The sequence below is a fragment of the Bidens hawaiensis genome, unplaced genomic scaffold, assembly GCF_021521415.1.
Source record: "Bidens hawaiensis isolate Kalapana, Puna unplaced genomic scaffold, B.hawaiensis_p1.1 tig00000905_1, whole genome shotgun sequence".
Lineage (NCBI taxonomy): Eukaryota > Viridiplantae > Streptophyta > Magnoliopsida > Asterales > Asteraceae > Bidens > Bidens hawaiensis.
The window spans coordinates 4,423,898-4,437,342 of NW_027491053.1; the positions used below are offsets into that span (position 1 = coordinate 4,423,898).

At 34.6% G+C, this 13,445-nt stretch overlaps 2 protein-coding genes and 1 pseudogene across 3 annotated transcripts; 1 reads left to right on the forward strand and 2 right to left on the reverse strand.

The window, feature by feature from the left end:
* Window positions 1–272: 272 nt before the first annotated feature.
* LOC143547587 (putative GABA transporter 2) lies at window positions 273–5,958 on the reverse strand. 2 transcript variants are annotated; one of them, XM_077038978.1, is made up of 7 exons: window positions 5,854–5,958; window positions 5,468–5,698; window positions 4,118–4,215; window positions 3,841–4,027; window positions 3,070–3,200; window positions 2,754–2,990; window positions 273–725 (listed from the first exon to the last, which is right to left on the reverse strand). In XM_077038978.1, exons 1-5 carry the CDS (start codon window positions 5,936–5,938, stop codon window positions 3,121–3,123), a joined length of 681 nt encoding a protein of 226 aa, XP_076895093.1. In that variant the 5' UTR covers window positions 5,939–5,958; the 3' UTR covers window positions 273–725; window positions 2,754–2,990; window positions 3,070–3,120. The 2 variants fall into 2 exon arrangements, with proteins under 2 accessions (XP_076895093.1, XP_076895100.1); XM_077038985.1 differs by having other exon boundaries at window positions 3,801–4,027.
* Window positions 336–1,802, reverse strand: LOC143547112 (putative GABA transporter 2 pseudogene; annotated as a pseudogene).
* Window positions 5,959–12,725: 6,767 nt separating the features above from the next.
* Window positions 12,726–13,172, forward strand: LOC143547122 (uncharacterized). Its single transcript, XM_077038621.1, has one exon. The coding sequence runs from the start codon at window positions 12,726–12,728 to the stop codon at window positions 13,170–13,172; it is 447 nt and encodes a 148-aa protein (XP_076894736.1).
* The last annotated feature ends 273 nt before the right edge of the window (window positions 13,173–13,445 follow it).

The following is a 13,445-nucleotide window of genomic DNA, read 5'->3' on the forward strand; positions in this document are numbered from 1 at the left end:
TCTCTTTCTTACCGTTTTGCTATTAGACTTCTTTTATAGCATTTAATATTTTATATGATCAAATACTTTTACAATATTACTTGATCAAAGTTTGCATTCTTTTCGTAATTTTAATGGGTTAACTAATGGACGAGTTTAATGTTACCCAAACAAGAACTTATTATTAAACAAGCTAAATGATATAACTTAAAAAAACATGTATTACTTTTATATCACTTTGGTGTCGTTCTAACATATCTTGAAATTGAATTGGAATAACAAAACTTCCTACATCAAAAGGTATTCAACATGCGTATCCACCATTGTACATAAAACATGTCTAATCTAGTTCGTCCTCAATCCACCACGTCGTCACTAAACAACTTGAACTTACTGGCATCAATAACCAGCTTTCTTACAGAAGAAAACGAACCCAACAAGCCAACGCCCGTGAAAACAACCATTATAATAACATTGATCCAGTATGTGCATGAAGATCTTGATGGCTTGTAACTCATGTTGTATAGAAGCATTGGAAGGATGAAATCCAATGGAATGAAACCTACAGCTCCGACAACACTACTAATGTCCCCAAAAAATGGCAACATCGCTGCAAAAAACCCGCAAAAGGTCATGTAAAGTGACCGGAGAATCATTCTTGGGATTAAGTTTCGTTTTGAGAATATGCCTTGATTCACATCTGCTGATTTTGTTTCCATGATCTCGTAAGCTACTTGAGAGTAAACCTGTTTTTTTAAAAACAACTTTTAAGATGCTTTAATACATTAAAAAAAAAAGTAACTGAAATCAATTTATATAAAATGAATTATATTGTTATATTCCAATATACGACAGATTAAAAAGAGACGTTTAAAAAATAAACTTCAAATTTTTGTTTTTCATTTTTTTGCAATGTCAACACTTAATTAAAAAAAACCCGAAAATAACCGAACCGAAACCAAAAAACCGAAAATCGAAAACTCAGAAAACCGAAAATCGAACGGTTTGCATATTCAAATAACCGATTACAACCGTTTCGGTTTGGGTTTCGCCTAATAATTACAGAACCAAACCGAACTGTGCTTGGCCCTAATTCAAGGAAAGCATGAAGTATCATATAACATAGAAATCAAATTTTTTCATGACGTTAAAATCAAAGCTTCAAAAGTCGTATATGACACTGGAAGACCAAATGGTACGTATTAATTAATAAAGGCAAAGATATTTGTACATCATGGAGTATAATTAATGTAAATGATATTGAATTTATACTTTGGTAGCAAAGAAAAATATCTAAAATTAAATCTTAAGGTTGAACCGAGTGTCACGAATATCATAAATAATCGTGTTTCGAATTGCTATTTGATTTCTTGTGCATTAGGGTTAGGGTTAAACTGACATACTTATTTTAATTAGTCTCTTCAAATCATTTTTGTCAAGAACCCAAGAGGGTTTGTTCACACTTTAAACCCAATATAATCGTCTCCTCCACGGAAAACGAAAATATCACCCGAGATGCAATTGACCAAATCTGAAACAACGGTTCAAGAGATCTTCACCCACCTCCGCCGACCTGGCAGCAAACCCATGAAATGAAGGAGATGGTGGTTACCGTGTCTAGGGGTGGTGGTCTGGAAAATATATATGACTCATGTGGTGAAGATGATAAAATTTTCTTGTTTGTTTTAAAAGGCCATTTTGTCTTATTATAAATTTTTTAATTGAAATGCAAATTCAAATTTTAAAGAGGAGCTAAATCCAAACGTGCACATGTGTTAAGGCAGTAAGTTAACGCGAATTTAGTCGATTTTGGTTACCTGCATTATATATCGGAACTAAAACAAAAAAAATATAAAAATTGAGGGGCCCCAATGTGGTTTATCGATCGGTAAAAGTCGAGTGTTGGTAAAACCCGAGAGTTGTCAATCCCGGGTGCTGAGACGACGAGTCGACACAAATTTGGTTGATCTCCGTCACGCTTGTTAAGTATCAGAACTAACACAAAAAAAAAATTGGCATTTGGTCGGTTTCCATTACGTTCGTTACGATACTAAAACTAAAACAAAATGTAGTGAGCTTATGCAAATTCGGTTGTTTTTCATCGCGTTCGTTACGGTACCAGAAGTATAGCAAAAAGGGAAAAAAACAAAATTGTCATGCAGTCGGTTACGTTATGTTCGTTACGTTACATCAACTAAAAAACACAAAAAAAAACAAATATTCGTCGACCACTAAGGTGAGGGTCCTTGCAGCACCAAAGTTGTCATTTGTTATATATAGTAGTTAGGCATGTGTAATGGAGCGGCAAGTTGGGCGAAATTGGGCGGTTTCTGATGGTAACACCCCCCCCCCCCCCCCCTCGGCAATAAGAGGGGGCGACAAGCTCATGTAGCCAGGTGATGTTGGATGATGGAAAATAATAATAAAAAATTAAAGGAGGGCTACAACACCAATATACCTCTAAAATAAAAATTGTCCATTTACTGACATGACGTCATGTGTCAAAAATCGCTCCCAATTTGCAACCCCCCACTACATATTGTAAAAGATTACTATACATGTAATTCTCCCTTGTTTTAAGTACGGTACTAAATTTATTTCCAGCTGCCTAGTCAACTCCTAATGGGCCTGTATTAAATTTAGTTTTAAATAATAATCCCCTTCTGTGATCAGACAGTCACTTAACAGGCCCCATGTTCCAGATTTTTAGCAACCCAATTGACAGGCCCACTCAATAAATACACCAAGTCAATAAACGGTAAAGACAATTTTACCAGTCCAATGGCGAAGAGTTGAAGAAGAACGAAAATAACACCGAGCCCCAGAAGCCAGGTCGGGGCTAAGGCGGGTCCCTCATCAGGCAATAGACTCTTGAGAATGTTTGAGCTAACTTTATTGCCAAACACGTAGTACCCCGAGACTGCAACCGTGTAGAATGTTACAAAAATCACCGAGTAACACATCATAAGCCCCTTTAACATCTTCCCTGTTACAGGTGGAGCCAATGTAGCCTATACTCCAACAAATAATAAGACTACTTTCACTTCAAACAAATGTTGTAAACTCATAAAATGAATTTGATCATCTTACTTGTATCTCAGGGACAATTCCGTTACCAAATATGGCTGCGATTATAGAGATTTATGTGAATGCACTCATAACCTCCGAAAATTTTGATGATTCTAATGAGTAATCTCTTTGAGGTGTGTTTTTCGACACCCCTGTAAACAAAATCATGTCAGTCATAGCGAAGCGTTGACTTAGGATATGTTTCATATAAACAAGTCAAACGGGTCAAAAGCCCCAAACTAATTAACAATTATATAAACAAAATTTAAACAATAATTGTTTTTGGTATATGTGTCAATTGTGTCAAACTGTGTCACGTTGGCGGGTTGAATAGTTCTACCCAAACACGACCTGTATTTTTATTAGTGTCAAAAACATCAAACATTAACCCACACGCACTTAGAATCATGTAACCTGAACATGACCCGTTTAACTCATTTATCCAAACGGGTAACAAGTAAGTTCTAAACTTGATAATTTGGGTTGGTGGGCTTTAAAAAAAAATAGGTTAAACAAGTCATAAACTAGTTAGAGGGTTGGCATGTTTAACTAAACAGGTTAGCGGGTCAACATATTTAACTAAATAGGTTGACGGATCCACATGTTTTACTAAATGGATTGGCGGGTCAACTTGTTTAACTAAACAGGTTAAACATGTCAACCTGAACACAACCTATATTTTAAATGAGTTAGATATACCAACCCAAAACCTGATTCTTTTCGTGTCGTGTTAATGAACGGCCCCACGCAACCTGCCTGACCTGTCTTTTTAGATATGGGTGAAACTTATACCTGCAAGGATACAAGCGGAAACGACAATAATTGTGTAGGCTAAGCTCAAAAAAAGTGAAGCCAAGTTGACATGTCTAAGAGAATGAAAAGATGGTAATTGAGAAAGAACCATCATCACCACTGTCACCGTTGCTATGAAGTTCCATAGATGAAGGGGACCGTCAGGAGAAACACTTGAATACATTATCTAAACGACAATAACAAATGTTAACCAAATAATAAAAAGCGTTTTTGAGTAAGATTTAATGCTTATTTATGGGTTGAACTTTTATCATACCTGAAGGCATTCCCCTGCAAGCAAGATGGCTCCTATGCTTATGCCAGTGTTAATAGCAGTTTGAATAAAAATTACAAAATAATACATCCATCCGGCCCCTACAAAAAACCGACGAATAAGTCACGAATAAAACGACATTTCGCGTCTAGAGAAGTGGTCAACAGTCAGGTCAACAAGTCAAAATACATGGGTTTTCAGTACAGGTCAAATGGGATTGACTACAAACAATTTAAAATGAAGATCTTAAATTTTTTTATTCTTCAAGTGAATAACTAGAATGTAAATTATGATGACAGAAATTATAAAATCTTAAATGAAAACATTTTCTCAAATAAATGATTTAGGAGGTTTTTTTTAATTGAAAATGCACTTCTTTAACATTAACAGATTTTCTTTTTCACTCTACCTGCTTAACCTCTATAACATTATAGAGATATAACATAACCCAAATCAATGCATTCATAACTAAACAGACTGAATTGAAATTGACTCATCTAGAGTCTTAACTTCTACACCCATTAATATAGTGGGGTCGGTTACTAACTTACTTTACTTAGTTTTTAGAGCATTCTCATCCTATTCTCTATAAATATGTGAGGGAAGTTTGTAAATTATAGGGTGGGGTGATGAGTGGTTGTGAGTGTAAATTATAGGGTGGAGAGAGAAATATAGTGATTTTTTGTAAATTTGGGGAAACATTTAGGGAAACATTGTTTTCCCTATTTATTTTTTAATATTTGTTGGATTGGTTGTGAATAGAGGAGAGAGAAAACTGTAATGATAAATGTATAAAAAATACTATTTAATTAAGCATGAGAGAGAAATGTAGTGTTTTTTAGTGTAATTATAGGGATAGAGATGGGGAACGGATTGAGAATGCTCTTACTGTTGTATGCAACATCCTTAGCAGTTCATGTAATCTTATACTATATAGTACACATCAAAAAACTGCATCACATGAACATCAAAAAAATCGCTCCCTCCAAATAAAGAAAAAGAGTTCAAAATAGTTAGGTTTTCGTACAATTCAAATCAAATTGGCCTAAAACACTTTGGACCAAAATCTTAAATTCTTTGAGTAAACAACTTTTTACGGTATATTTAGGATTAGGAACCTTATGGTAATTGTTTAGTAGGTTCCGGTCTGTATGTAAAGAAAGAGCAACTTCCGGAATGTATACTTAAACTTGATTACTCCTAGTCCTGAATATAACTATTGTGTCGAATATGAATACGTAAATAATATTACTCTCTACCCATTAGATATAAAACATAACCCAACTCAACACATTCGTAACTAACTAAGCGGATGCTATACATCTAATCACGCATAGAAACCGGAAAACATACCCAATACATCCGAAGCAAGTTCCCGAAAACGGATGTGGCGTCGACCGGCCTTCTCGCAATGCTCAAGAACAAGTGACATGAGATAGTAAGAGTAAAAAGTAACGACCCCCATGAGCGTCAGACAAAAGAATCCAAGTCCCCATCCCAGTCCTCTGAATGCGTACGACAGGGTCAAAATACTGGGGCCCACTATGGCAGTAGTCAGATGAAATCCAGCATGATACCATTCACCTAGCGACAGCAACAAAACATATATAAAAGTTAACTAAGGTTGAGACTAAGATTACATAAACTGAAAATTAACAGGAATCTCTGGAACATTAAACTAATAATATAAGGTGATTGGTTACTACAGAGTCAAAACGCTATTAAGATTTATTATTTACCTTTTGATTCAAGGACAAAGGTAGCACCGGCATCTCCCTGCCGGAATCTTTCGTTTTCCGGTGACGGAGGAGATTCCGTCATCATGAGGAAGAAGCATGTATGAACGCAATATCAATATATCATAATGATAAAGATAAAACTGATACTTTTGTTAGTGTGAATAGGAAGATGTGAGAGCCTTTGTGTGACACCTAAAGAAAGAGACGTATTGGGCATTGAAAGCTTTGATTGAAATTTGAAAGAGAGACGGCAAATAAATTAATTCGGATCAGATTATTTAATTTCATATCATATATATGGTTGTAAAATTAAATTCCAGTTTAACCTTTTCTTTAAGTCAAATATTTTTTATAATTATAAATATGTTGGTCAACATGCAAGATTTTGATATCAACAATTTTTAATAATATTATTATAATGATTTATGGTTAAGGTTTCTCGATGATCAATATGATGGCTTTTTACATTTGGAATGAAAATATGGTGTAACTAGATTTTATTTTTCTATTACGAGAGTTGTTTTACATTATTCGTTTTCAATATTTATATATATATATATTTGGATTTTAATTTTATTTATTGTAAGAAAGTTAATAATTAATATACTTGAGGTTTGATGATGAAATGTTTTCACAAATAAATGATATGTTATAATCCAGTTTAAAAGCTATCTGGGTTTGGTGATACTCATTACCCATTTATTTTCTTTATTATAAAATTATTTCTTAATTATAAATAATATCTTTTTTTAAATAAAATAGAATATTAATTTTTAGTATATCCCTATTTTATAAGATTTTTATATCAAATATTTGATAGAGATTAATTTTTAATATAATGAAATGTTATAACCGTTTAAGAGCTATATGGGTATGGTGAGGTAAACCTTTACCCGTGAATTCAAGTTAAATGCGTGTGAAGCCTTCATTTACAAATAAAGCAATCTGATGTCTTGAGAGAATTGTTGTTTTACATTTTTCGTTTTTTAATATTTACTTTTTGGATTTTAATTTTCTTTATTATAAGAAAGTTAATAATATACTTAGGGTTTGATGATGAAAGGGTTTCATAAAAAAATGATATGTTATAACTCATTTAAAAGCTATCTGGATTTTGTGACCCATGACTCGCTTATGCTTTTTACTATAAAATTGTTTATTAATTATAAATAATATATTTTTCTTTTTAATTTGGATATTAAATTTTAGTATATCCGTATTTTATAGAATTTTCCTATCAAATAATTGGTAAGATTAATTTTTAATTTAATGAGATGTTATAACCCGTTTAAAAGCTATTTGGTTTTGATAAGACTCATACCCATGAATTTGGGTTAAATCAATGAGATGCCTCTATTTAAAAATCAAGCAATCCGGTGGCTTCCATAAATGGAGGAAACGACTACATCGTGACACGTAGGATTTTAGAGGTTTCAATTATATATATTATAGATTCAACGTCATAAACTTTCTCATGTAAGAATGTGGGCATGCTTTGGTTAGTCTGTTTTTATTTCTCTTTTTATTGTAATCGTTAGGCTTCTTACTACATATAAGTTGTCTTATTTTTTGTTTCTGGTTTTAATATAATGACCTTTTAGAAGAAACAAAACATTTATACTTGTCTTTTGTTATTTAATTAATTTTATAATTAAAATATAATTTAGTGTTTTAATCATTGGTACGTATTTGTTTAATTTTTTCTATATTTTGATATAACTTTTATGCAAACTAAGTTGTATCCAAATAAATTATGTTTGTCTTGTAATATCCGAACAATAGTTTAGGTTTAATAAAGCTTGATGTTTAATAAAATTTATGTGATAAAATAATATAAGCAAAAAAAACTTGGACTGCATATTTAAATTTCTATTAAATCTTACTAATCAATAGAAAAGGTGAAATATAAAGAAAAAGAATAAAATCAAAATTAAGTTTGTAGGAGAAAGAAGCATGAGTCCGGATCCCTACCATAGTTAAAAATTAAAATATTGTTATATATTAGAGTTATGTTAAAATATAAAGTAAACAAAAATAAGAAGTGTGAGAAATAATCTAGTTTATTGATTTTAGATTTGAATAGTTATGATTAATTTGAAAATAAAAAAATAATGAAAAATACATATATGAAATAGTCTATATTATTGATTTTCTCTCTCCACATTGAAGTCACATGTTAATACATCCATTATTTTAAAACGTCTATAACTTTTTCATATGATATTTTAAAAAAAATCACCATAATAACAAGCGATTTTTATCTTTAATATGAATATGATTTCGTTATATAAAAATTAAAACAAAAATTACGTCATTGTGTTTTTTTGCTTACCATTGTATCTTTTTTTGTCATTGTGTCTTTCTGTTTGTCGTGTTTTTTTTGTCATTGTGTCTTTCAACTCATTATTATGTTTTTTTTAATACTAACAACACCATTGTGTAATAATATATATATATATAGTGAGTTTTTATACATTGTGTTATTGGTTTGTCATTGTGTTTTTTTTATTAAGGTGTTATTTGTTTTTGAAGACAAAAACTGTCTGCAATCTGATTTCATCTGATTTCATGTCTGCAACTGAAGATGTGGTTTAAAAGTCTGCAATCTGAAAATATAATACTGTTTGTTTTATAAACTAGGTATCGTCTGTATAAGCTGAAAATTAGTTATCTATCATACATATCACAGTAGATAGAAGTCATTTAACATCTGTAGACTAGTAAAATAGTTGGTGGTGGGCGGTGGATGATGGTGGTGGCGGACGGTGGGTGTTGTGGTGATGGTGGGTGGTCGACGGTGTTGGTGGCGGATGGTAGGTGGTGGTGGGTGTGGGTGGCGGACGGTGGGTGGTGGTAGTGGACGATGGTTGTGGCCGACGGGTGGTGGGTGGCGGACGGTGGGTGGTGGTAGTGGACGATGGTTGTTTACTCATTGTTTAAATCCTAATTATATCTTAAAATGTTCATAAAATGGCCAAAATACAAACATTAGGGACTAAAGTTGTCAACGGCTGAAACTTGACCCACCTGGACGCCGGAGCGCCGCGCGGTGGTGGTCCAGAAGCTGGCCACACAGCGCTATCGTGCTGCTACACAGTCAGTTCGCGCAGAATCTGAGTTTGTTTTTCGTTTATTAACTCGTTTATGGCATAAAATAGTGTATTTTCGGCATGAATCGCAAGTATTAAGGGCCAAGAAACTTAATATAACTGAATTACATGTTATACCACGTTTCTTATTCACCAAGACCCAATCTTTATCATATAATCAATGATTCTTTTATTGATTACGTGATTTCTTACTTAACGGGCCAAAAAACCCCTAATTAGTTCATTTAGGCTTTTCTTATATAAACTAACCTTAAACCCCTGCCACAAATCTTTACACAAACCCTAATTATCATCTTCTAGCCGTCACATTCATCTGCCACCTCTCGTTTCTCTCGGTTTTTGGTGTTTTCATTGAAGAACCGTTCCTTAAACGGTTGACTTTGCATGCTTAATGGCCTTTGACTTGTTATATCTCCTCATTCGTGCACTTTCCGAGTAAGTTGTAAACTGATTTTTCGTTCATAAACATTCCCTAGTCGATAACCCTCAATCAATTTCTGAGATTAACGGTTATTGACTGGTCAATTGCTTTAAAACACGATAAAGGGTAAAACAGTCAACATCTTTAACTTCTCATTTTCTCATACTTTTGGTCGGATTCAATGTTCGGTTCAGAAGACTTTTCTTCTCATAATTAAATTTTAAGGGTTCTGACCAAAACCCGACTCCTGACTCGAAGTTCGGATTCTGGTCAGACTCGACTCGTTTAACTATTAAAATCGACATAACTCGAGTCATACTTATCCATTTGGATTGATTCCAGCGGCATTAGATTCGTTTTTACTTATACTTTCATACCGTTAAGTTTTAGGTTCTGTTGGATATTCTCGTTCGGCGCATTAATCGAAGATCTCTTAATTAATCTTTAATACTTTATTTAACTCACTTGTTTTAAGGTGACTTTTGTCATTCCCCCGTTTTCACATATTTTCAAACGTTTTGGGGGCGTATACGTACTTATAGTATTTCATATTATACATATATTAATCATTAGCAAACGTTGTATTGTGTGTGAATTGCTAGACATAATTGCTATTTGATTACTTGTTTAATTTGCGCATTCGAATAGGTCCACCATATTCTCATTATAGTATGATCATACGACCGTCTAGTTTTAATCGGTGCCCGATTCGCTTGGCAATGGTTCACTTGACACTTATTTGCTCATTAGTTTGGTTTGTTTACCGCTTTACTCACGTTTTGCTATCTTTTCATATTATATAGTATTGCAAAACTTAATGACTTGCTCACTCAACATATTGTTGACAAAACCTATTGTATTTTCTACGTATATGCAGGTTATCGTTTAAACTGAAGACTTAGAGTTTTGGATTGCTAGATTGAGACCCTAGGCTATTTCAAGAAACACTTTATTTAAGTTATAATTTGAATTATTTCTATTTTGTCATTGATTATTGTTTGGAAGTTTAATTGCTATTTTTGGATATTATTGTTTTAAATGGAATAAATTAATTATTAGATATTGTCACCATATTTGCATGATAGTTACCTCGAGCTATAAGCAATCATGCTCACGCACCGACATTTCCGCCTTAGGTTGGAGTGTGACAGATTGGTATCAGAGCCAAAGGTTTAAGATAGGTTGTTAGTAAATGTCCTAGTCATTTGTTAGGAACCCCATATGTGACTATCTGAACTGTTTAATTGCTCCCTAATTGTTTATAGCTTATTTAGGTAATTATTTATGAAATCTTTTTGTTTTAGGAAATTTGTTAGCTATATCTTTTATTTTAGGAAATTATACATTTTATCTTTCTATTTGGGCAGTTAGTTATTATTATATCTTTTATTTTTAGATAAGTATTCACTAGATCTTTTATTTTTGGTAATTATTGAACACACCAAATCCGAGGCTATGCCTCACTTTCAAAAATATTTTTTCAAATCTTTACAAATCTTTAAAAATCTTTTAAAACTTTAGTAGATTGCTTTTCTATTTTTGAGAAATTCCTTAAGAATTCCCAAGATTTGTTTTTTCTCCCTCTCCTTAGGGCATGGGGGTATGACATGTTCGGTAGTAACTGCAAGGGGTGCGATAACTGTGAGTCGGGTCTTGGCAAAACGGTTCCGAGAACCCAAGGTAAGACGCTATTTCTTACCTGGAGGATAACCTGACCACAGTATTCGAGCCCCTAGGCCAAAGCTGAACAACATGTCATACAACCGGACGTTAAGTGAATCAAACGTGACCGATCTACCAGTTGCATTCCTTTAATAAAAACTGAATTCACGGTGGATCGTGGCTAAATTCAGAAACTTTCCAAAATTGCGTTTTAATTATTTTTAAATGTTTAGTTGGGTGGAAAATCCATGACAACCCATGGGCACTCCAACTATTCAATTCACAACATTTTAATTCGATATTTGGTTGGGGATATCATCGTGGTGGTTCACGAGATACTCCAACTACTTATTCTTTTCATTCGTTTATTCGATATTTAGTGGGGACAGTTAAAATGCCATGTAACGCTCATGGGCCAACCCACTCCATTGATTTGATAATTCGTTAATTAGTTGGGTCAGTTAAAATGCCATGTAACGCTCCTGGGCCGACCAACTCAAATTGTTTGTTAATCATTATTTAATTGGGCCAATAAAATTCCATGGAACGCTCATGGGAAGCCCAATTCCCAATGTTTAAGTCCCATTATGTAATTGGGGTCATTTAAACTATCATGGAACGCTCATGGGAGGCCCAATTCCCAAAGCTTAATTTTATGATTTAGTTGGGCCATTCAAATTGTCATGGAAAGCTCATGGGAGGTCAACTCACTTGATTTAATTCATTGTTTATTTTGAGTTTTGAGCTGCCATGGGAAGCCCATGGAAAGCCCAACCCAATAACATTTTACACTTTAAACTTGAATTAAATATTTTAATTAATTAACTATCTCAAAGTTAATCACATTATTTAATATCGCGACTTGCCCTCAAGTCATGACAAATCACTAGCACGTATTAGTCACATTTACTCGTTGCCTTTCATTGACTCGTTTACACAACTTACCCGTCATCTTGGTAGGTTTCATCTGTGGTCCTCATAAAATGGCTACCCTAAGAATTCATCATCGTGATCCACGTTGTTCATCTACTTCTCATGATTGCCGTTCGACTACTAGAATCGACAAGGAGTTTGCTGCTGTATTCCGTTAACCAAACTCCTCCAACCTATCTCGAAACCAAAGTGCAACCAACAAGAAGCCGTATAATGGACCGCACCGGTGGTGCTCAATCTATAACCGTCATCATCCCGCATCAACCACATGCCGTCTTTGCACCTCGTGCAATCGTTATGGGCATCTTGCCAACACTTGCCGTGCACCTCCAAATGCACGTGCCACTCCTCAACAAACCGCACCGTCTGTTCCTCGAGCCTCTAATAACCCTCAAGCTCAAGCCGGTGTTCCAAATATCCGTGCTCGCTACCATTGTAGAGATCCTAGTCATCTCCGCAATATTTTCCCATCGATAGCCCGTGCCAATCAAGCCCATGTGATGCCTCCACCGTATTATGCTCACCAAGCCTAAGTTGTTCCCACACCGTATTACACTAGCCAAGCCTACCAAGTCCAAACTTACCAACCCCCGATCCATCAAAACTTTGCACCTCATACCTATGCTCCTCAAGTCCTGCAACTTATGGCTCCGCCGACTGCTACTGCTTAACTCCCTGATATTCAAGCCCCTCCGACTAATCAAGCTGCACCAACTCCTCAAGGTTCGAATGATCGTGCCTTCATGATGAATGTGAATCAAGCCCAAAGCTCAAGTGATGTGGTTAATGGTACGTTCTCTATTAATAACTATTCTGCTTCCGTGTTATTCGATACCGGTGTCGATAAAAGCTTTATTTCGTTAGAATTTGCATACATTATTGACAAGCCTTGGGATATGTTGTCTAAGCCTTTTATCGTAGAAGTAGCTAATGGGAATTCGATTACTATCGATTCGGTTATTCGGGATTGTGTCATAGTTCTTAATAAGGTCAAGTTCTGTATAGATCTTATTCCGATGCAAATGGGTAGTTTTAATGTCATAGTGGGGATGGATTGGTTGATTTTGAATCACGTCGAGGTTGCTTGTTTCGATAAGTTTCTTCATATACCTCTTCAAGATGGCCGTATTCTTAAAGTATTTGGTAGTACGCCCACTTCTAAGCTTAATCTCATGTCGTGCTTTCAAGCTTAACGTTACTTGCATAAGAAGTATGTCGCCTTTTTGGCCCTCGTGGTGGAGAAGGATAAGGAGAAGAAGAAGAAGATTCAAGATATTCCTATTGTGCATGATTTTCCCGACGTCTTTCCTGATGACGTTGTTGGACTTCCTCCTATTCGTCAAGTCGAGTTTCGCATTGATCTCGTACATGGAGCTAATCCCGTTGCTAAATCACCTTATCGTCTCGCACCTTCCGAAATGCAATAGCTTTCGAGCCAATTGCAAGAACTCTCCGATAAGGGTTTC